This window comes from Lepeophtheirus salmonis, chromosome 10, assembly GCF_016086655.4.
Source record: "Lepeophtheirus salmonis chromosome 10, UVic_Lsal_1.4, whole genome shotgun sequence".
NCBI lineage: Eukaryota > Metazoa > Arthropoda > Copepoda > Siphonostomatoida > Caligidae > Lepeophtheirus > Lepeophtheirus salmonis.
Window position 1 is genome coordinate 20,002,870 of NC_052140.2, and position 27,015 is coordinate 20,029,884.

Here is a 27,015-nt window from a genome sequence, read left to right on the forward strand (position 1 = left end):
GTACGAGAATTTAGTAGGTAAGTTTCATATATGATTCTTTGTTTCTATATCTATTCCAAAATTTCAAATAAAATGTCAAAACATATTACACAACTGTGCTAAAATTTGCTGGAAAAAAATTGTACATAAATAATAAGAATGACTTCGTTGTGTATTTAAAAGTAAATAAAACTACCCAAGTAGAATTAATCCCCAGCCTATTTGATATAAAAGCATATAATACAAGCTTGTATAATTTCAAGAATACCACAAAACTTTTTATAGAGCCTATTGAGAAGACAAAAAAGGAATTGAAATTTACTAAAGAACTAAGATTTGATCAAATAGACATTAGTACACTATCAAAGATATATCTAAACTTCATATCATGAGAATTTGCTAGTACTTATATATACGTATGCAAATGACCATTTTAAATCCAATAAGTACTTTGCAATTAAATTATCTGATAAATAATTTGTTAAATATAAGGACGTAGCTCAATGGAAAACACACTTAGGGAGAAATTATTTTCCTAAAATTATTCGATTCTCGGTCGCTTCTACCGAATGAAAAAGATATCATGTATATTGGATTTAAAGACGTCTGATAGCCTAATAAAACTACTATAATATTTATTGTTTTTAATATCTTTATTAATTGACCTAAATGTATCAATAGTACAGAACATTGAGAGTTAATTAATTAAAGTGGCAGTATGAAATTGACTAGGGCATATCAAAATGTTGGTAATATTTTCATTTGTCTTTTATTGTAATTTCCATGAGAAAAATTAAGCAGCCAAACCAGAAGCAGCAGATGGAACATAGCACCATTTCTTGACAACGGGCTTTTGTACCTTTCTGGGGTTCTTTCTGGAACGAGAGCAAACTTCTTTGGGTATATCAACACACTCCTCAACAGGCTTGAGGCTGGGAACCAATTTGGTGATTTGTTTGCAGGACTTTTGGGGTTCCAAGTTACAGTTCTCCTCTGGGACTTCTTGGACGATGGTTTCTTTCTTGTCGAAACACTCTTCGGGTCCTGGTTGGGGAACACAGCCGGAGGGACCGCACAATTGTCTGGGAACCTTCTTACATTCGGTTTGGGGACTGTATTTCTTGACGTTCTTCTTTTCATTGGTACAGACTTGTTTGGGCCATTTGGTACATTTTTGCTCGGTGGTGTAACCTTGGGTGACATCCTCGCACTTCTCTTCTTGGATGGTCTCACAGTTGACAACGTCATCCTCAACATCGTGTTCGTGGTACTTGGTTTCACACTCGGATTCGTAGACAGTCTTACATTCTTCAGGTCCTTCACCTTCGCAAACCAAGGGAGTGTGACAGAACTTGACGGTCTCATCAAAAGCAACCTTTTTGTATTCAATGAAACAACTCTTTTTGAAGTTTTCTTCGCACTCTTCCTCTTGTTGGGGTTCAAAGTCGGTGGTGTAGGTGGTGTGACATCTCTCAGAGTAGCTGTGGTGGCATTCGATGTGGTCATCGTATTCAGTTTCTTCTACCATGACAACTTTGTCGATACAACGCTCTCCAGCAGCAGCAATGGATCCAATGTCAAGTGGGACATCATCACCAGCTCCTTGACGGGCCAATCTGTTGTCAGAGGCAGCTGGGTGTTCAGCATGAGCATGATCATGTTCATGGTGTTCAGCATGAGCAGCACGGGCAGTTCCACGAGCTCCATCATTGAAGGGGAAGGTATTGAGAAGAGATTTTCCTGCACGGTTGACGGTAAGAGTTCTTGCTCTTGGTCTTGGTCCTCCGGATGCAACGGCAGATCCGATTAAAGCCATCAAACAAATGTACTGAAATATAAAATTTAAATGTGAATATGGTTCTCTCTTATTTTTTTAAATTTAATAAAACTAACCTTAAATGATGCCATTTTGATTCCAATTTAGCCTGTGACAATGCACACTGCTAATCACAAAATAAGACTGATGCCTTCTTTTAAATTTACATGTGTTTATATAGTAACGCTTGATTATACTGGTGTAAGAAAAAAAGACAAGAGTTCATGTTGTGAAGCTTGCCGGCCCTAATTTTTATTATTATATACTGTAAGGGTTCGGTGATCTTGTATTTTTACGCCCATTTCTTACTAAAAGAATGTGTATATTTCTCTTCCATCATGATATCATAACCATTCAGTTTAATAGGAAACAGAGAAGTTGATCTTTTGATAGAAATAAGGAGTATTTATGTGAAGCATAAATGATAATTGTCAGCTACTGGCTCTTTGAGAAATTCACTGGAGTGTCAAAAATTATGTTTCATCATATATGGAATAAGGATATTTTTTCTTTTTATAAATAGTATCTAATACTTGGGAACAGGGTATTTTTACCAATGAAATGAAACCAAATATATAATTTATCTTGGAGCACCAAACTGATCTCAGTTTTTATCTGAATCATAGAATTTAAAAAAATCAGAGATTATAGTTATTTGGGACTATTATCATTATTCAGAAATAGAACCGAATTACCATGAGTTCCATTAAAATCTGAACACTTTGAATTTTAAAATTCAACAGGTATTATTTATTAATTAACAATAGAATTTCAACAAAATTAATACTATAAATAGATCTGTATCTAAGTTCACTTAATCATTAATGTAGCTTCCCTTAGTTGCAATTATGCCTTCCTAATGTAAGTTATAACTTATAAAATTCCATAGTGCATCTATTAGTATTTCAATATATTTTTTAATACTTAACATTCCCACATTTCTGCTTCAAAAATAATAAATTCAAATCAATATTACAGCTTAAAAAAACCTTCTAGAACCAAATACACTTTTATAAATAAAATACATATTATTTATGCGTCAAATAATTTGCTTGGACATGAAAACAATTGAAAAGTCACAACGTTTTATATTTCAAAACAAAACCCTTAAAGTATGGTGTTTTTTTACCTTTAAATCGTATTTTCTCAGGATTTAATAATAGTATATTAAGTATAAACACATATTTGAAATTAACAATAAATTTTCCCAATAAAAAACCGCTTTTTTTATCAATTATTGTTTTTTATACTCAAAAGTTGTCTAAAAAAGTTTTAAAAATTCTAGGTGATAATTCTCGAAACTTAATTTTATACAAAAACTAATTATCAGATTTTTTTTTAATAATTTACTTAATAGTTAATTTTAACGACTAAATTATAGAGAGTATAAAAGTTTCATTTCGATTATTATTGTTAGTATTTTTATGGCTTGTACTAATAGGCCTCAATTACCTTTTAGATCCTGACTCCCTCCTGCTATAGCTGCCCCAGCTCCCGTATTTTTATTGGCACACACTTATACCCCAGTAATGGCTGGGGTTTATTTATTAATTTTTTTCTATGATAGATTAATTGTAGTGTTTAGAATGCAATAGGTTTTAAATGGGAGTGACTTTTGCGATCTATTTTGACTGTTTTATAAAATATAAAATGTGTGACCTGCTAAAAATGTACAAGTGATGAACTACCTTTTTAAGGGTTTTATATGAAAGGTAAAAAAAGTAAAAATTTTGTATTTGCTTTTAAGACAAAATAATTAATTTGAAACCTAAATGGTTGGTATATCAAAATATAAAAGATTTATAAGTTACAAACTTAGAAATCATGACTTTTCGTATATATTCCCCAAAATTATCCTTTAATGTAGACAGCACTATTGTCGTTTTTGTTAATAAATATTAGTAATTTTGCTTTCATTTTATAGAAAAATATTTGTATTAAAAATATATTATAATAAATATTTTTACAGAATGGAATAGCATTTTCATCAACCGGTTTAAACCCACATTCATTATTGTAATTTAAGCCGTAGAACACCAAAATGGCCATTAAAACGTTCAAACATTTTCTTAAAAATAATGTGTTTGAGTATAATTTCGACTCATAGCCATATTCTGAAATAAAATATGTAGATGAAAATTAAGGGAAAAGAACAATTGATACAAAATCTTTTAGCATTCAATAGATATATTATCTATTAAGTTATTTTGAATGCAGTTCTTACAAAATGTGTATAGTCAAACAAAAATCCATTAAAATGCAGGATTATAGATGATAACTAATATTTTTTCTTCAATTACTTTATATTAGAACGAAAATGAAAGAATAAACCAGATATTTTAATTTCAAATTATCTTTTACCCACAAAAAGTTAGATTATGAATGATTTTTTCAGCTAAACATTTAATTTTTTAATTGAATATTTAATAAATAACATAAGTATGGTGGCGTGAACATGTTTCAAAATTAAAAATAATTAACTCGATTATTTGAATAAATTGTAATTTAAGTCATTCATATTTTAGAGACTGGAAGTTTAATCCCAATTTAAATATATTTAATATCCAATGTATTGTATTAGTATTTATTGACTAGATGCAAATGAATCTGATTGACTTATATAAGTATTTAGCTTCTTAACTTGTTTTACTTCTACAATATGTTTATCACCTTCAAATTAATACTCTTCATTTTATTTGATTTTTGTATTATTAGACCCATTTTTGTAGGAACTTTGTTTAAGATAACTTAATATATATTTATATATTTTTGGAATACTGGAATATTTTTTATCAAATGACCTTTTAATTTCTTTCGTATAATTATTTAATTACGAAAAATGTCTTTGAATCGAAATTATACTCTAAAAAGATGATTTTTTAAGAAAGGCCTATTGGGTAAAACTTTCAGCAATTGAAAATTTTAAAGATTATTTTCGGGTTTTATCGCTTAAATATTAATTAATGTTGGTTTTAGGGGGCCGGCGTTCCAAGACATGAATTTTGTTTAAAAGTGATATTTATTACTTCACTCATCAATGAAGTGAAGGGTTTGCTTGAATTATTGTCTGGTTGATTTCTTCGTCTTCTATATTAAGACGATATTATTCTATATTCCAACATCTTCCCACTAAAAAAATTGGTGCTGATTTCATTTTACCAATTTCTATAAAAAAAAGGGGATGCGGGCCTTGCATGATGAATCCAATCAGCAATGTTTCCTTTGAATATTCACCTTGCCTTTTGATATTAAATTTTATTCTTTAAAATACTGATTGACAGTTCTAAGGCAAAAGTTTCATGTAAGAGTTTCATCAGGACCTGAGTGTATAACTATTCAACTTCGATAGATTTGCTTGAATCTTGATTTTCTGAATAAGACTATTCTTACAGGGGTCACGCAACAGGGGAACCAAGTAGTCCGTGTCCATTTCACATTTTGCACATTCAGTACTATTAAACACTACTAAAAAAAATTAGATTACAGTTATTGGACTATCCACATTCAAACCAATAGCCATGCTAATATTTGTTAAAAAAATGTACAATAAAGTTATTAAATGACTCTTGGTATAAGTAAATAAGCCCACCAAGGTAGAATTAATCCCTTTTTTTATATTTATAAGCATATCAATGGCAATATACATGATATTAAGAGAATATACAATTTTTTATAGGACCAGCTACGTAGACAAACCCGTGTTTTAAAGTCACCAAAAGTTCAAGATTATATCACGTTTATTTGTCGTATTAACACAGATATCTCCTACGTGGACAAAAATAGTGAATGTATAATTGATCTGGGAATTGTTATGTAACAAATATTGTTACTGCTCGACAAGTTATTAAATATAACTTCTGGAACCATTTCGCTCCCGTTTGACTCGGAAGATATTAGAATAGTTGGAAAGCAATCCCGATCATTCATTCAGCTTATTATTTTTCTTCGCCTGATGGAAATTGCATCCAATGCCTTAGCTTGGTTGTTTCTCATCCATGATACATAATTTGAAGATACGTGGAAACCCATGGTCTTCCTCCGGTGACGTTTAAAAAATAAATCTCTATACCGTCTGAAAAAAATTAAATTTTTTTTGATATAAAACTTTGTTAAAAAAATGTTTTTGAAAAAAATTAAATATCAAAACCCATTTTTCAAATAATTCACGGAAAATTAAATTTAAAAAAAAAAATTTGAAAATTTAAATTAAAGTTTAATTTTCTAGAAAAAGCATAAATTCCTTTTTTTTTTCTTCATAATTATATAATAAATAGTTAAATACTAGTAAAAAATAAGAATTTGAATGGCAAATTAAATATTACTTGCTCCATACCGATCCCAATTCCAGAAAAAAAGACCCGATTCTAATTAATCGTCCCATCACTAGTTTCAATACAAACTTTCTCTCAACCCGAATGATAACTTATCAAACAGGACCTCTTTATGTGACCTTCAAATTAAAGATTCTATGATTTAGATGCATAAAATTGAAAAATACTCTGCTGATAAAATGTTAGAGCAGCCAGGGTGGATCAACTGTATAGTCGAATCTAGGGAATCCTAAAAGTGAGGGGCTCTGAATTGTAGAAACATTTTTAAATATTGGGGTACATTGTATAAGTTTGCATACACTTTATATTTTTTGTTTCTATCTCGAACGAAATTGGAGACATCCACACCGGATAGTTCAAATTCAAATATCGTAACCTTTAATTATAAGGAGATCACTTTACAAAGGGTATAATATATTGTTGGAGTAGAATAAGAGGGATTTCGACATTTCGACATATTCGGACAATTAGCTATTGGGAGGCATGTAAGTAAATGGAAGGTCCTATTATGTGGAGGAGGTTATGAGTTTGTTTGGTCTGAAGTATTACGGAGGACTGAGGTATAAGGATGGAGAAGATCACATCTCATTAAGTAAAGTACTTCACTTTTTCTTGTATTGAACATAAACCATTGTAATATCATTATAGGATGAAATTAATAAGTAACTTTAACGTCATTAAATAAATTAACTCTTGAAATAGAAAAATTACCATTAACATTCATAAATACACAATACAAATTTATTGTTTTATCCTCCCCTTAATGTAGATAAGCTACAAAAGATATAATTTCTCTCTCGTATTTGATTTATATGCATATTAATATGAATAAGCATAATATCAAGACAAATTTTCTTAAAGAACCATGCAATAAGAAATCAGAAATTGACAACATTATAAAAGTTACTTGAGCAACGTTATTTCCAACCCTCAGCCCACTAAAATCTTCAAGTAAGTATAGGTGTGGATCAAGTCAATCTGTCATTTGTCCTCAAAACCACTACCATAAATAAATCATAATAACTTGATGAATCGATTTTAATAGTTTATTAATTCACCAAAATGTATCATTAATATAGAAATTCATAAGAGTAGCAATATGAAATTGACTAGGGCATATCAAAATGTTGGTAATGTTTTCATTTGTGTTTTGTTGTAATTTCCATAAGAAAAATTAAGCAGCCAAACCAGAAGCAGCAGATGGAACGTAGCACCACTTCTTGACAACAGGCTTTTGGACCTTTCTGGGGTTCTTTCTGGAACGGGAGCAGACCTCTTTGGGTATATCAACGCACTCCTCAACAGGTTTGAGGCTGGGAACCAATTTGGTGATTTGTTTGCAGGACTTTTGGGGTTCCAAGTTACATTGTTCCTCTGGGACTTCTTGGACGATGGTTTCTTTCTTATCGAAACACTCTTCGGGTCCTGGTTGGGGAACACAGCCGGAGGGACCGCACAATTGTCTGGGGACCTTCTTACATTCAGTTTGGGGACTGTATTTCTTGACGTTCTTCTTTTCATTGGTACAGACTTGTTTGGGCCATTTGGTACATTTTTGCTCAGTGGTGTAACCTTGGGTGACATCCTCGCACTTCTCTTCTTGGATGGTCTCACAGTTGACAACGTCATCCTCAACATCGTGTTCGTGGTACTTGGTTTCACACTCGGATTCGTAGACAGTCTTACATTCTTCAGGTCCTTCACCTTCACAAACCAAGGGAGTGTGACAGAACTTGACGGTCTCATCAACAGCAACCTTCTTGTATTCGATGAAACAACTCTTTTTGAAGTTTTCTTCGCACTCTTCCTCTTGTTGAGGTTCGAAGTCGGTGGTGTAGGTGGTGTGACATCTCTCAGAGTAGCTGTGGTGGCATTCGATGTGGTCATCGTATTCGGTTTCTTCTACCATGACAACCTTGTCGATACAACGCTCTCCAGCAGCAGCAATGGATCCAATGTCAAGTGGGACATCATCACCACCTCCTTGACGGGCCAATCTGTTGTCAGAGGCAGCTGGATGTTCAGCATGAGCATGATCATGTTCATGGTGTTCAGCATGAGCAGCACGGGCAGTTCCACGAGCTCCATCATTGAAGGGGAAGGTATTGAGAAGAGATTTTCCTGCACGGTTGACGGTAAGAGTTCTTGCTCTTGGTCTTGGTCCTCCGGATGCAACGGCAGATCCGATTAAAGCGATCAAACAAATGTACTGAAATATAAAATTTAAATGTGAATATGATTTTCTCTTTTTTTTTATAATTTTAATAAAACTAACCTTAAATGATGCCATTTTGATTCCAATTTAGCCTGTGACAATGCACACTGCTAATCACAAAATATGACTGATGTCTTCTTGAAATTTAAGATGTGTTTATATAGTAAAGCTTGGTTCTGTGGATTAAAGAAGAAAGACAGTTTTTTTTTTTTGTAAAGCATGCCGGCCGTTTCGTCTTGTTATTGTAATAGATTTTAAGGGTTAGGTGATTATGTCTTCTTACGTGGAATATTTTTTTTAAACACCCATATAAAATGAAGGAAGGGTCAATTTATCTTATTTATGGATGTGTATCTTCGAATTAACCTATTGCATTGTATACTGTATGTATATCCATATACAGTATAACTCGTTTAGTTTACATCTTCAGAAAAAAAAAATTACAAATTTTCTGATACTCATGTTGTCATTTTTTACCCTTTGTTCATTACGTGGGGTGTATGTACCAATTATAAATTTAATAGCCTTGTGTCCATCTAGTATTTTATAGAAGAACTCAATGTTATAAAGTATAACCCTCCTTTAGAAAACTTGGATATTTTAAATCCCATGATTGTTAAAAATGGTTCATATTCCTTTGAATCTATATTTTATCGCCAATACTTTTCAATATGTTCCTGAAACATTAAATCAGATTATAGGACATTATTGATCTATCTAGATAATGCCTTGTTTTGAATTTATTTATACATTTAGCCATTTCTAATCAAGGTTTACGTTATTTAATTAACTATTTTTCTTAAAAGTCCTTACTTGTTTTTTTGTTTTTTTTTTCAATTTGAGGTGGTCCATTAAAATCTGAACACTTTGAATTTTAAACTTCAAAAATATATAATTAATTAATTAAGAGTATATTTCAAAAAAATTAATACTACAAATAGATGTGTGTCTGAGCTCTCTTAAACATTTATGTAGCCACCTTTAGTGCCATAATGGCTTCCAGGTGGTGGAGGAAGCCCTGGCAACCTCTGCCGATGTATTCCCTCTCGTGGCGTCCTAAAGGTGACTGACAGTGGCATTGATGGCCTCGGTGTTTGGATGACAGATATTACAGGCTTTTCCCTCAATATGCACCCAATAGATATAGTCGAGGGGCTTGGCATCGGGGCTTTAGGTTGGGTCAAAAGTTTCAAAAAATTGTTTAAAAAATTCAGAAGAGGCAGATGATATGGGTTTCTTCCATTGCTAGCGTCAAAAGTTGCCTCTCCACCCTAACAAGGCTCTTTCCACCCACTTCTTTGATAGTTCTCTGGACGTTCAAGTGTGAAATCCCGATATCTTTAGCATGGGCCCTCGTGGACTTGAGGAGATTGACCATGGGTGTTTTCTTTAACTCCTCCGATTCTGTTTGGCCTTTTTGACAAAGCCTTTCTTCCTCACCAACGTTTCAGACCGGCTGACGGGAAAGACAATGGTTCTGGAGACGCTTAACTGCTTGGAGTGTGCGATTGGAAATTTGTTGCTCACGTTCAAGTGTCATTTCTCGAGTTTTACCAAAGCTAGAGAGCTGAAATTTGTTTTATTTTGTAACTGATTGTTCATGCTTTAATATAACAATATAATAATTAATTTCAATTGCTCAAACTTCATTAATTATTTAATTAGTAGGCTTACGGATATAAAGGGACCACCTGGTACAGTTCAAGCTAAAAAATTAGAATTTTTTAGCTATTTTTTGAGTGTTGCCCATTTTTTGTGCAAAATCAAACTATAATAAAAATTTCGTCATCCCATCATCATGATGTGAGCAAGAAGCCAAAATCTCGTATTATTGAAATTGTCAAGTGCTCCAGCAGCCTGGTTTTCAAGGTAGGCAAGATCAAGAATAATGGAAAAGACCTTTCCAGGAAAACAAGAAGTCGAGAAGGCAATTTAAATAGGGACCTGGAGTTCTTTTCTACCTTGGAGAACCCTGCCAAATCGATTATCTCGTCAATGACTTATCTGTGGCTGTTTGGGCCATCCAGAAGGTCGTAAAGGGTGAATTAGCATTGCCCTCATATACAAAGATCCCGCGCCACGTTTTGAAAAGGATTATGAAGGCTAGGTGTATTGTGAGTCCACGTTTTGCTGCCCAATGTTCTATGTATAGTGTTATCTATTTTGGTTAATTTAACTTTCAACAAATATTCTGTGGTTTCAGGGCACCTAATGTCTTTGTGCAAAACGGACACAGTCCTATCAAATAATAAACATATTTGATGCTCCAATATTTTGTAACTTTGATTCCCAATCATAATACTCCAATTTTAAAAATAAATTGTGTATTTATTTCCATTTTATAATTTATTCATTTCATCATAACAGTCAGCTTCAGAAGCTATAAGAACTGTTCCAAGAAAAATCATGACTTCTACTCAATAAATGAAATAATTCAAAAGATAAAAAACATTCAATAGAGAGAAGAAGTCTGAAAAGAATTAATTATTAATTAATGCAATACTTAATTATTGCAATTAGGGGAGAATAATTAAACATGTTACTCCTTTCATCAATGAAATTACATGAATGGAAACATAACGACATTGTATTGCAGGATGAATCATCATGGTATATATTATTTTTTTCTGGTAAAGTGACCGTTTGGCAAAGCCTCCACAATACACACGTGTATTCACAATAAGGTTTTTATTAACAATTCTATTAACAAAAGAAAAAACATCAACTACAAATTAAAAAGGTAGTTTAATTACAAACAAAACAAGGAATGCCCAACAATTAATAAGATAAAGAAACGCAACCCCCTTCCCTTGAAGGCTCTAATACACTATCTAAAACATACTCCCCTCCGATGACAAACTACTTGTTGTCATACGAAAAAGGTTTAAGTAATGCGGGTTTAGTAGGAAGGACGATGTAGTTTTCTTTCATCTGATGTTCTCACTTCAGAGCTTCTAATCAAAATATCCGATCCCAATATTGTCTTCTGAATAATAATGATAGGCCAATCATTAAATGCCTTCTCATTTGCAAAAAGCACGATGTGTCATCAGTCAGATTTCTTGATTTAAATTTCCTTTTAGATCCCTTTTGCAGATCTATTAAATATTCCTTCTTCCATCAATCCTTAACTCTCTGAAGAACAACACCCAACTTTCTCAATCTCGTATGGGATGCATACGACATCTTAACCAATTCTTCGGGAAGATCCATTATGTTAAACCTAGTCATTCTCATCGAGGGCGTAATAGCTATTTCATCTCTTGATCTTCTACTGATTAAGGAGTTAGGGGTCTAATGTTCTGTATTACTGCTGTCGCCATTTCCTCATAATTCAGACTTACCAGTCTAAAATGACGATTCAAAAGAGTCTTTATGAACTTTATTAGGGTTTCCTAAGATCATCCTGATTTGGAGCTCTAGGAGGTATAAACTTCCACCAAAAACCATTGTCTCAACATCAATAAAATATTTCGTCTCTATTTTTTTTATGGAAACTTGTAAATAGATCTGATGCACCAAGGAAGTTATTTCCATGGTATGCCCATTTAATATGTGGAATCCTCGTCTACAAGTTAATTGCCTTAATGCTAAGAAGAAGTGTATAGTTGAGAGACTGTTAATTAACTCCAAATAAACAGCCCAGGTAAACATATCTCCAAAAAGGCAGATATATGCTTTACATAAGTTTTGATTCTTCTGGTTAGCTTGGATCATTATGGGACCTACATAATCTACTGATGGAATATGGAAAAGAGGGCCAATCTTAGCTCGATCAATGTTCTCTAGCAAGTTATACATTTACAAAATTGATATTATGGGAACTAACGTCCAATAATGATTCAATACTTTCTTCCTATCATTGACTAAACACTCTGAGGCCTGGTATGTAATAATCGAATATGCTCAGAAGCAATAATCCTAGACACAAGCAATGTGTCCTTGCTTATAATTTAGAATGTTTTTCTTGATTTGATAAAAACATAACATTCCCCAATTTGCCACCAACCTTGATGATTAAGTCGTTCGTATCCCAATAAGGGCTTACACCAGCAATCTTACATTTATTATCCAACTCTTCATCTGATTGGAGCTTCTTAATAATATTTCCCATATAAGGGACCTGTTGACGACGTGTCAAACATATAGCAGATATTTCTATTTCCTCCAAAGACAATGTTTCATTAAAAATGTTCTTTTTTTCCTTTTAACCAAAGAATAAAACGTCTTATCCAAGTAGTATATCTCACCAGATGGAGTTGCACTGATTAAGTATAAGTAAACATTATAGTATTAAAATTACTCATCTAACCTAGGAATCATTCATTCTTTAAAACTGTATTAAAAACCACCTTCTTTTCCTATCTGTCTAATTAAATCTTGTCATTCTATTTTACCACTCCTGGATAAATCTCCTATTTATGTGAAGGCCAAGATAACTGCGTGAATCCCTTCATCCAAATCTTAGATCTGACAAATTATTTGGGCAGCACACCTCGACTACCAATATCAGGTGGATTTTCATGTCCAGAAACATGTTTCCAACATATTGGCTCTATTGGCAATGAAGGTCTTACAACGAGAAGGGTCCTATTTAACCCAATGCAAAACCATCATCGAGTCTGTTCAAGCGCGTACAGAGTGTTTACTTGTAAGGGAGGGATAGACTCAAATTGAAAAACCAATTTTGAAGCCATGACAGCAGCTTCTAGTTCCATTTGTGCAATAGACATAACCTTTAACGTTTTCACTCTTGTTCTACTAGTTAAACAATTTACGAATACTGACTCATCTTCTTTTATAATATGTAAATAAAGCATACCAGCCCATCCCTTTTGAGCGGCATCACAAAACACACACCATTTAACTGAAAAATCATCCGCTAAACCATCAACAACATCCCTTGGAAATGTTGTTTCATTTAGTAAATGTAACAGATTTCTCTATCCATTTCATTCCTGTACAATTTTCTCAGGCAAAAACGAATAACAATCTACATTTATTTTCCAAGTCCTCTGCAAAAGAATCTTTGTTATATTATACAGGGGAGTAACAACCATGGCGGTCAAAATATTTGGATGACTCCGCCAACAGATTTCAGAGGAAATTGTTCTGACAAATTTTTTGTATTCCACTGAACTTTCAAAGAGATCAACGCCATACATAAAAACATATTTTAGCATTAGCTGAATACATTTTTACCATTATAATTTAAAGCTGTAAATTCATAATTGAAAAGATTAGTTGAAGAAAAGAATATTTAATTCTTTAGGCCATAAACACGTCGTCCCTTTTAACGACGTGTACTGCAACCTTTTAATCGAAAAGAAACAAAAAAAAAAAAAGGCCCAAAATAAGTCGATAGTTACCCAATTCTTCTCAACCATGGAATAATTAGGCAATGATTGTTTGGGCATGTTTCTAGCTTAAAATATTTAATTCAAATACAACCAATCAACGTTCCGAATACTGATTAGAAAAAATATTAGATGTTATAGCAGAAATTACACAAAAAAAATTATGTATACTTTTGTGTAAGTCAGGTAACGCAGTGTAGGTTTGATAATCTTATAGATATATCAAATTCAATATGTCCGTGTCTTTTATGGGTGACCACACCGTTCGGCCTAGGAGGCTGAGAATTTGCATAGGGGATTCTCTTGAACATGGCAAGGTTAAGACAGAGAAGGCTGATTTTTGGAGATGGAGGTATGATATAATGAGTGTTTATTCTATACTCAAAACATAAAAATAGGGGTTGGAGTATAAAGAGTCTAATTAGAGGGTTCAGTTATAAACTAAAAAGTGACTATCGTCTCAAAAGCAACTGTACTGTACTTAATTATTTTTTTTTTAAATGCACGAAGACTATGAAATATTGGAATTGGTAGATAAAAAAGATATGTAAAATTTTTCTGCAGATTCGTGTACTTATAAATTTAGCACATAAAAACTGATGTCCAACTGAAGTATCTGTCATTTCCTGAATATTTTTTAAATTGAAAATTATTTTAAGAAGAATTGACACAAAACGATATACATAAATATTATTAGTTGTAAAATATTTTCGATTTCCGTATTGTTCATCATATAATTATTGCAATATTTAGCAAATTTTTTGAAAAAATCCAATTGAACTTTGGACTTATTGAAAAAAAATTCAAAAAATCCGATCAAGAACTTTTAATTTTTTGAAAAAAACATGCATTTTTTACTTTTTTAAATATTGCTTTCATCTTTAAAAATACAACTAACTTTTTTGGTTTTGCTAGTACGACGAATATATTATTTTTATGTTTTTTTCTTTACAATGCCAATAAATGCTATTAAATATTTCCTTGCTAAATTAGTGCACAACAATTTTATGAAATTTTCTCCTCGAATTTTGATTTGCCAACTTTTTAGCTAGATGAAAAGATGGAATTTTCATCTAAACAATTTTTTTAGTATATATATATTGGTTTAGTATTTGAAGCTAATAACACAATTATAATATTTTCCCTGCACTAAAGCTATTTTAAATGAAGAAGGTTCTCCTCTTTATACCAGTAATTCCTTTTTTCCCTCTAAAATAATGTAACAGGCAGTTATTATTAAAAATGGTTTTAATTCAGTAGAGCAACATGTCTCGCTCCCGCTTTTTTCTTGTACTTTTACCAAAAACCTATCTCTTACTATAATGCATGTAAGAATACCCTAATGCTCGCCTCAGCAATGCCGAGTATCATTACGCTAATAATTTATAAATTATTCACTATTTAGACATGTTCTACACTAAATAATTCATCTTCCAAATCCCCTCTATCTCTCTTTTTCATAGATATTCATCTTAGGGATGGATAACCATAGAGAAAAATATTTCTTTACTATTTCGATAATTAAATTCAGAATTTGTTTATAAATCAGAAAAAAAATTAAAAATGAATTATGAGGGAATAAAATTTAAAGTGTAACAAAAGATGATAATTAAAAGTTAGTAAACAGATTTTTCAGTCCTGAAGTGGATAAATACCCCCAGAAAAATAATACAGGCAGAAGGGCGAATAGATCCAGGGTCCAGACAGGTATTAAAATTTAAAACTTTTAAATATATGTGTTATGGGTAATATGGCAATGTATAAAATTTCCAAAAGAGTGGTCAAAGGTAATTTTAACTGCATTTACATTGTCAGGTAAAATGATTGTGAGTAATTTGATTACTAAACAATTGATTGCAAGCAATTAAATTATTAAACAATTCATTGCAAGCAATTTGATCATAAAGGATATAATTAAGATACAATTTCATTGCAAGCAATTAGATAATCTATCTAGTGTAGGGATGTCCAACTTGTGGATCACAGCCAACATTGCAGCCCGTTGAATGTTTAGGTGCAGTTCACGACTCATTCTCACTTCAAAGAGTATTTTTAGGGAAATTGTCACAATATCATCAAAACGCGTAGAACGCTCATAATATGTCAAAACATGGAAAAATATTGTACGGTATCTCCTATTTTGTTAGATTCTAACAGGATTACCAGTTTAGCTTTTATTAAGTAGTTTGGCCTTGAAAAATTAGATTTGGGCCGTTTTTATATTTTGTCTAAAATGGAAGTAAATTTTATTTAATAGTTTTGTTTTATATATGCATTTTTCCAGAAATTTATGGTACTAGGTTCTGTGGCCCGTTAAAATATTTCAACTGACCCATTATATTAAAATGCTAGACATTATTGATTTGGTACATTTTTATCGAAATTTAAATTATATTATGACAATCAAACCAGAGTATGATAAATCAATTGTCAGAAGAGACTCCATTTTAATTTGCTAAATATACCTCGGCCCGCAGGTTTTTCAGGTGGAACAAAGCCTATCGCCACTACCATCCTGAGTATCAAGCACCCTTCAAATATTTTATAATACACCCCAGCCCACAGGTTACGCTATTTAACTGTTTGTCCACAACGGGAATCAAATCTGTCGCCACCGCTATCCTAAGTATCAAGGAACCCTTCTAATATTCTATGATACACTCTGGCCCATGGGGTTTTTATGTGAACCCCTATTGCAAAAGGTGTACAATTACCCACAGCTACTGCTACCCTCTTCATCAAGGATCCCTTTTACGAACCTATAAGACAGAGGCCCATGGATTTCGCAAGTGAACCACTGGTCAAAACGGTGGGTCATTGGATACTCCCACCATTTCATTGAGCCTTGTCTAATAGTCTATAATAGACCTCGGCCCACGGGTTATAGAATTGAACTTTTGTATGGAAATTCCCACAATTTACAATCTCAGCAATAATATGAGAGAGCAAGTCTAGATATTAAAAACATTCTTATATGTGGCATTGAAAATATGCTCATGACGGGCAGTGTAACAGAGTGGAGCTAATCAGAAGCAAGAAGAACAATAAAACAGGTTGATACAACTCTCCTCAAGGCAGTTTAAGGAGACTGAGATAGAACAGTGCGTCAAAGTCCAAGTTTTCTCGAAAAACAAATCCCCTCCACGTTTTTGCTGTTGTAATCCATGTTGCAACGAATTGATATTATAGATTAGGGACAAAAAAATAAATTAATTAACATAGCTCAATGTACGAAAGCATTTTGAGCATTGCAAGGAGTCTTTCCTCATTGTTGATGAAGTGCCCAGAGCAAAGGAAGTTAACTTGTAACTGACCGCATCAATTCTGTCAGATGGAAATGAACAAGGCTTTAAGTAGTGCTATTGTACAGAGTCAAACAAATGAGTTCATTTGTAAAAAAAAGGACACCTCTGTATTAGCAAATGTCATAATAGCAAACATGCTACAAAAGTAGTTTATATGGTGAATGTGTTTATGTTAAGGCCAAAAATAAGAATTTTTAGGTAATATTAGGTATGTACAAAAAGAGTATTTTTTGATAGGATTACATTTGATGTGGAAAAGTATATTTATATAAGTTTTTTGTTTATTTGTATTTTGAAGAAACTAATAAAATTTATTTGAAATATACAACTGTGTAGTTCGAATATTATCAAATAGGATCAACAATTCTAATCTAAATTTTTATTAGATCTTTACTTGTTGCTGTAGTCATACTTTTATATACCCACATTTTACCCTGTTCATTCAAAATGCTTACCTTTTTGACTTACATTTTAGTATTAAAATACTCCTGAATCCTCCGGTTGCAGAAAAGCCACTTGACGGTCATAAAGCACCGCCAAAGTTACACATACCTCTACAAAGCCCACTAAGTATCGTACCAAAAAATGTTCATACACTTAAGTTGTATGAATAACGAAGGTTCTTGATGCTCAATGAAGCAGTGGCGGTGGATAATGACCCACCCTTTCGACCAGCAGTTCACTAGCACATCCCATGGGCTGGATTGTATTATGGGATATTGAAAGGGGTCCTTGAGGCTCGGGGAAATGGAGGCGGTAGGTAATCATCCACTTCTTGAACCTGTGGTTCTTTTGCATAAGGCGTAGGTGGGGAGTATTTTAGGATATTAAAAGGGATCCTTAATGTTCAGGGAAGGGGTGGCGGTGAGTAATGATCCCCCTTTTGTACCAGCAGTTCACTTGCACAACCCATGAGTTCGATGGTATTATAGGATATTGAAAGGGGTCCTTGATGCTCAGTGAAGTGGTGGCAGTACGTAATAATACGTCTTTTGGACCAGTCGTTCAGTTGTACAACTCGTGAGCTGGGATGTATCATAGGATATTAAAAGGGGTCCTTGATACTAAGGATAACGGCGAAGATGGATTTTGATCCCTTGTGGACAAACAGTTAAATTGTTTAATCTATGAGTTGGGGTGTAAAATAAAGTGTTTGAAGGGGCTTTTGATAGTCTGAATAATGGTGGCGATAGGTTTTGATCCAACTTTTGGACCAGTGGTTCAATTGCACAACCTGTGGGCCGGGGTGTATAATAGGATATTAGAAAAGGCCATTGATACTTGGAATAGTGAAGACAATAAGTTTTGATCCCTCTTATGGACCAGCTGTTCACCTGCATAACCTGTTGGCCGAAGTATATTTTGCAAAATAAAATTGATTCTCTCTTGATAATTTCTTATCATACAATAGTTTAATTGTGTGAATACAATATTAATTTCAATGAAAATAAACTACAGATTCAAATGGCTTCAATGAAATTGCGTCATAACCAAATCTTGAATGATAAAATTGGTTAATAATCAAATTACCAACAATCATTTTACCCTACAATGTAAATAAAGTTAACATTCCCATTGACTACTCTATTAGATTTTTTTTAGATTTCACATGCATTTTTCTCATTGTCCACTAGAAAGCGCACTTTGCCTGAGCATTTTGCAAAATACCTGTTACATAACCACTGAACAGAAATGTTAATAACATACCACAAAAATATAAAATGGTTTGAACTTTTTTTTTTTTTAAAGTTCATTCAAAATATAAATATATATTATAAATTTAAATATAGAATACAATTTGTGGAACGAAGTTAAAATATATTAACTTTTGAAATCAAATTCAACCCTCCTCAAGGGAAATGTGATATTATTCAGCCACACATTTATAAAAATCCTTGTTATTGTTTATTGTCAATACCTTTCCGAAAAAATTAAATCTGATCAATTCGATATTTATCTTAATAATGCCTCTTTAGGATTTACTCCCAAATTTTGACATTATTAATCAAAGTTTAGTGAATTAAATTATTTTTTTTGATAAAAATTTGGTTCTTTGTTGTAGGTTTATTTTGAATTGAGTGGACCAACTCCCACCCTGAAAGAGTCCCAAATCTCTTTCATAGGACAGAAAAATCATATTTCTCAATTAGGACAGTTATTCAGCTCTCTTTAATGAAAATTACTTCCAGGAACATTGCTATGACTAACACTAATTAGTGGGATACTACACTGTGGCTCTCGCAACACACCAAAGTAGAATTTACTATTTTGAGGGGCCATTTTGTTTACATTCATGGCCAAATGATGAGCCTGGGCCCATAATTCAGAATTATTGAACTGGATTATTTCATATGTTAACGTTAACGAAACAAAGAAACCTAAAATCATCATGGTAACTCTGACAATCGGAAGAATTTATTTTGAAAAAGAGATGTCATGGCGTTTCATTAGATCAGCTACAAGGTGCATTGACGAGGGAAAGAAGGAAATAAACAAGACATTGTCATGAATTACTCAGATGTCGATCTTCGATTATACTCTGACTCCGATAAGGACTTCTCAATTATAACTCTGCAACATATCTTCAGACATACTCTTCGTCTTTTAGTAGCACAAAAAATATTCAATACATCATTGAAGATATTAATGATAGCTTGTATGTATTAGAAAAAGAAGTTAACTTTTGAAGAATTAAATGATTATGACAACAGCTTAGGAAATGGAGTATTTATTCCCTCTTCAGTTTTCCACCACCAAAATAACGGGGGACCGAAAAAATACAGGCGATTTTATCCCTAATTATAAGTTGAAGTCCTTGTTAGACTCAGAACAAACTTGAGGATCGAGAAAGAAGTAATTTCTACCTATATCATTTCCAAACATGCAGTGGGGGTTTGTGTTAATTTAGTTCCTTTTATGGCTGCTTGCAGCTAATTTAACGTAACTTCATGACAGCTAAGGTTCTTTCCTCCAAAACATTCTTCAAATTAGTTTTTTGTTTCAAATGTTATAGCATATCGGCTGATAAAACTTGATACAATTAATTTAACACTTGTGAGAATAGTATTTTATGGGTCAAAAAATCAGTAAATGTTTCATTTATTCAAAAACAAATAAATAATTTGCTTATAATTGGTTGTTTTGGTCTGTTTGTTACAGACTTTATTAAACATTTACTGTTCAGTGAATTTTAAACAGACTATGTACATTGTACCTTTTGCATGCAATCGATAGATAATATTCCATATCCCAAATATAATCCAATTTGGGCAATGATGAAGAAACAAAAGAATAGATAGTACGTCATCTTAGTCACACTAATCCCAGGAGGCAGCAACTAAGTGATTTTGACTCATGTTTCCGGTTTTGGGAAAGGCATTGTTATAGTATATAGTTGGTTCTTATTATTAGGATTAATTCTTTTGTTTCAAAAATTACAAGTATATCTTCACATTATCTCTCAACCTTTCTTCTCATTAATAGTAGAGAGTAGCGTTAATGGTTCACAGTGTCAGTTGGTTGTTCTTCAATTTATAGGAAGGTTCTATGAGCTGCGCTCTAGGACTTTACTAGAATAACCCCCCATTAGTAGAGTTCTAACGAATCCAACCTTCCCACATGTCAAAAAGAAAGGAAAAAAAAACAACTGACAAAATTAAATATTCAAATTATTTTCCCTTCCAACTGCAATGGCAGCCGCAAGCCATCAACGAAATGCGGAGCAAGTTGAGGCAATTTTCTCCTTGGATAGGACCTCCAATGCATCACTGATGGCTGAAGGCTGTGATAGAGAGTGGAGGCGGCCATATTGAATAATCCTTGCCAATATTGATAGTTAAAAATTTTTTAATAACATTTTTCATTATTTTTTTTTTCTAATGAAAGCTTATTAAGGTTTTCTTTTACTTCTTAATCGCGGAAAATTTTCCTGTCGCACTCGGTACATTCCGAGTCCAAAAAGGACTTTCCCACTTAAAACTCTTCAACAAATCTTTTAAGTTACTCTCCATTATCCATAAGGTTAAGGACTTTAAGCTTAGATGCTCCTTCCCCAAGAATGAATGAATACTGAACGAAGCTTTCGAAAAAAAAAAAAAAATGTCATATTTTTTTATCTGTACCAAAACGTCTTATATAAATATTTACAATTCAATATTTTTTGAGCTGTTTCTCTTTGTCTTAAAATAAATACTCTCTTATTAATATTTTCATAATATATACCGGTAGTTGCGTAAAGACGCAGACTAATTTTTAAACGCTTATATCTCGAGGTTCCGTGACCGAAAATAAAAAAATTCAGCAGAAGTAACTCGGTAAATCTTTTGGTTTTGTTTTTGTTTTTCTTACTCGCATCAAACAAAGTTGTTTACGATGAATGACGAGGCCAAGCGTAATATGGTTGCCACTCTCCTCCGCGCCGGTAGGTCTGTCAAGGAGATAATCAAGGACACTGGACTATCCAGGACTACTGTGTTCAAGATCCAGAAGCTTGTCAAGGAGGGAAAAGATCTGAAAGACCTGTCCATACCTCTGGAATGACTCAGGATTGGCTTGCTGCCAACATGCCATTTTGGCACAAAAACATTTGGCCACCTCAATCACCTGATTTGAATCCCTTGACTACAGTGTGTTGTGGCAAATTAAGAAGAAGGCATGTACTATCTGCCACCCGAATTCGGACTCATTGAAGGTTAGAGTCAATGAGCAATGGGGCAGCCATGGAAGACCATTACATCATCAATGTGTGCAAGACCTTCCGCGGGCGCTTGGAGGGTGTCATAGTAGCTGATGGCGGTTATATTCAGTAATTATATTAAATTTTATACCAGAATAAATTCTCTATTATATAATTCTCAAAAAAATACGCCATACGAATTTTATTTCGCATTTAATTATTTGCCACAAATAGTCCACGTATTTATGCAACTACCGGTATATATAATAATAAAAAATTGCACTCCTGGGTATTTGGGTATGATAACATCAGATGTTTTATTTCATTATGTAACCATGAGATACAATTGGAATATTTAGTGATTTATACAAATTGACTTAAGTGAAACATTTAGTCTTTTGCAATACAAAAAAAACTTGCTAATTTCCATAAGAAAGTCTTTAAAACTACAATGATTCAACATAGCTAGTAAATAATAGTTTATAAATGTACGAAAAGACATCACCGGGAGCATTTTAAATAGTGCTCAAGACTCATATAGCAATACAGTATGAAGAAGGAAAAAAGGCAGTATAATATACAGGGAGCACTGTATAAAATGAATAAAATCTTGTAGGCAATAATTGGCTAATAATTGATCGCATATTTTAAAAAACAAAAATAACTTATTGCTTACATGATTGATTCTTTATTGTAGAGTGATTTGGTTTTAAAAAAAAAATGTCTGGAAATGATTTACCGATTGAGTGAAACAAATACAATTTTAATCAGAATTAAGGGTTTGCCTCCAATACTTATTCATAGTAGCTTATCTGAATTAACCAATCTACCAAGAAAAATACTTTAAAACACGATTAATAAAGAGATCAACATGAAGTTCACTGGAGCTTAGATAATTTGACGACAAGAAGGAAAAGTGCAAAGACGTTCATGTCTAACAAGCTCTTCATAAATGTGTTTTTAAGCATGTGACATGTATATAATAAACTCGCACCTCCGTTTGTTCGCATTTGCTACAAAGTAATAAATGTATTGCAATTTCAACCCAATGCCGTATTTCTGGTGCTAATAAATTCCTGATTATTTCATTCCCATGACATTTAATTCCCTCTATGAAGAGAGATATTTAGTGACGTCATATGTTTTTAATTTTTCCTTATGTTTTTACACTAGTTCGTAGTTTTTGCGTAACAGGTAGAGTTGTGTGGGTTCTTATTGAGACCAAAGACTGCAATTAAGTTCAGTCCAGTTCCCTCCAGTCTAGTCTCACTCCTCAGTCCTGAAAGGACGTAAAATTGATCCCTCATGACGTCTTTTTTATTATTCTGTTATTTAATATTATATATTATATTACATTACTAAGTCCAAATATATTATTAAGTGTTGTGTTGGTCCATATTTAGGACTGAAGACTACAGGTCTGTCCAGTTCGGTTCTGCATATCAGATATAAAAACATATGAAGTTCGGTCCTTGATGACGGCACTCACCTTTATTTCATCTTTTTTAAATCAGTTCTAAATAACAGTCCGAGGGAGCGGTCCTAAGACTGGACTAGACCGAATAAATAGAGACTCACAAAATGCTCATTATATGTTGATATTATATAATTATGTATATTATTATAATAAAAAAATGAGTATTTTTCCAGGATAAGTGCAATTTTCTTAATACATATCTCTTAGTTTTGATTTGTTTTAAAAAACTTTTGTTTCCTTGCCAACTTTGAACTAGATTTTCTATCTAATGATGACATTTTAGGGAAACGAAATTACTCATAGGTTATTTCCCTACCAAATCCCAACTTTTCCAAACTAGCTGTAATCGGAATTAGAAAAAAAAATCTCTAAAAAAACTTGCCTAATATACAAGGTGGTCTGGATATTGGGCACTGGAAATGACTAGTGATGAATAGGAGACTGAGCTGATTTATGGGCAACCTGGTCTTAGGGTGTTTATGGAATAAATATGACGTCATTTTAAATCTTTAATTATGAGCTGGAATTGAATCCATGCACATTTACTACTTTTATTGATCCCGTCAATGATCTTATATATTCAAAATGTCCGGGGATGAATTTTACAGGGAATGAATTGAATAGGAAAGTATTTACAGGTCATGCCAACTCCTATTCTAGTAATATTAGCCTACCCGTTCTGGTGTAGTATGGAATATGTACTCAAAAAAAAAAAAAGTACTCCCGGTACAAATCCCATATGGGATAATGACTCCTGTAGTACTTTTACCCTATGGGATTTGTTCTTCCCCTAATTTTTAAGGGTTTTTAGGTTAAGCCCTTGTCCTTTATTTAACCTCTACACATCCTGAAATAAATGTCTACTCCCTTGCAAATCATGGTTTTGAAATAGAATCCTATGTATATGGATAAAAAAAAAAGATGAGGTTATTTGTTTATTTATCAGTTATCTTAAATTGAATAATTTTTTTCTTGAGTTTATCAATAGTTTTCAATGATTACTGAATGATTTGCATAACTCCTTTGACATAATCAAAATGGTTGCTGTTGCATTCTCATAGATATATAGATACTTCTTCAAAAGGATTTCAATCACTCAGGTCAACTGAAAGATCCAGGATTTGTTTTTCAAACAAGACCCAATCATCTGACTGCAATCAACGTAAAGAAGCAACTGCAAAAATCTGAACATTTCGTTCTTCAGTTTTGGGTTCATATTTCGATATGAGGTGACTGCGCCATGATGCTCATGAAAAAAACCTAAAATTTTTCTTAGGTGTAATTCACATTGACTAGATAAGTTCAGGTTTTATTGGTCAAACTGTCCCTGAATGAGCTTGGGTAAAATATGCACCGAAAGAAACAATTTTCATCACCATGCATCCTTTCCAGCGTTGCAGGTTTGATGAGTAAACATCCTTTCCTTTTTGGGCGATGAATGCTCTAAACAGTAACATGTTACTGAGTAGTTTTTACATTTTACCACTAAGCAATGAATGGGTTGTAATTGCACAGTGCTGGTTTTTCGATTTTCTCGACTTGCATATCATCTTCAGCTGTTTCTTTTTTATTTTGTTCCTCTAAGTTTCCATCTTCTTTGAGAGAAGCAAAGAATAACATTAAGTTAGGAATGTTTTGCTTTATCTTAAGTACAGGGTGGCCCATCTAGCGGTTGCATTTTGAACTACAACTTTTTTGACGTCTGACAGCTGTAGTAATATTCTCATTGTGTCTAATATTTTGTAAAAGGTCTCCGGTTTACGAAATGGTTAAGTTTACGCTCGAAGAAAATTGGGAAATACTGAAGACTTACTTCCAAAATGGAGAGTCTTCAAACGAAACTGCAAGAAAATTACGTCAGTCGAAATAAAGAGCCTTCCAGGCAGTTTGTGGATAAATTTGTGAAGCTTTTGCACGAAACTGGTTCGTTAATGGATAAAACAACGCGTTCTCGTGTTCGCCCAGTGCGCTTAATCGAAAACATTGATGCAGTTGCCGAAATCAAAAAACGAGAAAACGAACAAGGAGCTGCCGTTACGGTCAATGGTGAGCGCTATGGGGCCATGTTGGAAGATTTTTTGTTTCCCCCAATGGAAAAGGAAGATATCGACGACATTTGGTTCCAACAGGATGACGCTATATGCCACACAGCCAACGTTACAGTGGATCTTTTGCGCACTGCCTTCAACAATCGCATCATAAGCCGAAACGGCAACGTCAACTGGCCACCTCGTAGCTGCAATTTGACTCTGTTGGACTATTTTTTGTGGGGAACCGTCAAGGATAAATGTTACACCAACCATCCAGAGACGATTGACGATTTGAAACACGAAATTGGAGTCGCCATTGCAGCTATTGAAGCTCACACAATCGAAAATGTATTGAAAAATTGGGTCGAAAGAATGGGCTACTGTAAGGCCAGCGACGGCGGCCATATGAATGAAATAGTGCTCCATCACTAACTGGAATGTTGAGGTTTTCAAATAAAAAAAATTATTGAAAATTGACCAGCTCATTTTCATTTAAGTCAATCTCAAAAGAAAAAGTTTTGCCAGTTTTGTACCATTTTTCAAGAAAATTTTGCAATAAAGTACTTGAAAGGTGATGATCATTGATGTCATGTCTGGACTATACGATTTGATAAAACCTCCCCTTTAAGCTCTTAGAGCTTCTTACGTCGTTTTTAAATTGTATGGGGCCTGGAATTGTCTTGATGGAATATATCACCCATTCTATTAACCAATTCTTGCCGCTTCTGTTCGATTGCCTGCTTCAAAATAGTAAATTGTTGACAATATAAAGCCGAATTGGTAGTTGCGCCACATGGGATCAGATCCTAGGGGATTATTTATTTGTAGTCCCACCTAACACAAGAAGAAGTAACAACACTGATGCGTTAATAGAATGGGTGATATATTCCATCAAGACAATTCCAGGCCCCATACATATTTAAAAACGCGTAAGAAGCTCCAAGAGCTTAAACGGGAGGTTTTATCAAATCGTATAGTCCAGACATGACATCAAGTGATCATCACCTTTTCAAGTAATTGCCAAATTTTCTTGATGGTACAAAACTGGCCTCTAGAGAGACTTATGAAAATGAGCTGGTCAATTTTTTTTACCAACAGGAACCAATCGTAGAATTAAGAAATTGCCTTCAAAATTAACAAAAATTATCCAATAAATCGGAGTATTTTTGATCTAAACAGGATCCTTCTAACATATCTTAATTTTATTGTCAAAATAAAGTAAAAAAACACTCAGAGCTTTTTATTTCACCTATTATGACTAAACTACGCTGCTTCATCTTTTTGAGATGACGTCATGGCTTTCAAAGCTTGAAGCATATACTAAATTACAGTGAATAAACTAACAGTAAATTGTATTTTATGCGTATGTTTGCCTAAAATATAAGTATAATTTGTAATTATAAATTTATGAATGTACCTGCATTTATATTGATTTTTTAGCAATTTAATTAATGGGTTCCCATCCCTTAACAAAATAATTAAAAAAACAAATTCTTGTGTTATGAATTACACATCAAATTTAAGGAGTGTAATCTCATAAAACCATTTTTGTAAGAAGGAATATATTTTATCTTATCGAATTCATGATTTACTAATTTGAAGTTCAAAATAGATTATCATAACATAAGCTAATATTCTTGTTTTTAATACTTGTGGTTTAACTATAAACCATTAAGAAATATTTTTTAGTACTTACAAAACTATTTATCAAATGATATTATCGAAGCTGTACTAGAAATTGGCTTACTAGGGATGTCCATCAAGAGTCACAAAGCTTTTTTATTTTTGGCTAAATTACCTCGTGCTGGTTGAATTTAGACTGGCCAAATT

At 33.0% G+C, this 27,015-nt stretch overlaps 2 protein-coding genes across 2 annotated transcripts; both read right to left on the bottom strand.

Annotated features, from left to right (window-relative positions):
• Positions 1-613: 613 nt before the first annotated feature.
• Positions 614-1,990, bottom strand: LOC121125149 (uncharacterized). The gene is made up of 2 exons (XM_040720284.2): positions 1,873-1,990; positions 614-1,807 (listed from the first exon to the last, which is right to left on the bottom strand). The coding sequence occupies exons 1-2, from the start codon at positions 1,885-1,887 to the stop codon at positions 773-775; spliced, it is 1,050 nt and encodes a 349-aa protein (XP_040576218.1). The 5' UTR covers positions 1,888-1,990; the 3' UTR covers positions 614-772.
• A 5,168-nt stretch (positions 1,991-7,158) lies between these two features.
• LOC121125314 (uncharacterized) lies at positions 7,159-8,529 on the bottom strand. The gene is made up of 2 exons (XM_040720476.2): positions 8,402-8,529; positions 7,159-8,335 (listed from the first exon to the last, which is right to left on the bottom strand). The coding sequence occupies exons 1-2, from the start codon at positions 8,414-8,416 to the stop codon at positions 7,301-7,303; spliced, it is 1,050 nt and encodes a 349-aa protein (XP_040576410.1). The 5' UTR covers positions 8,417-8,529; the 3' UTR covers positions 7,159-7,300.
• Positions 8,530-27,015: the final 18,486 nt, after the last annotated feature.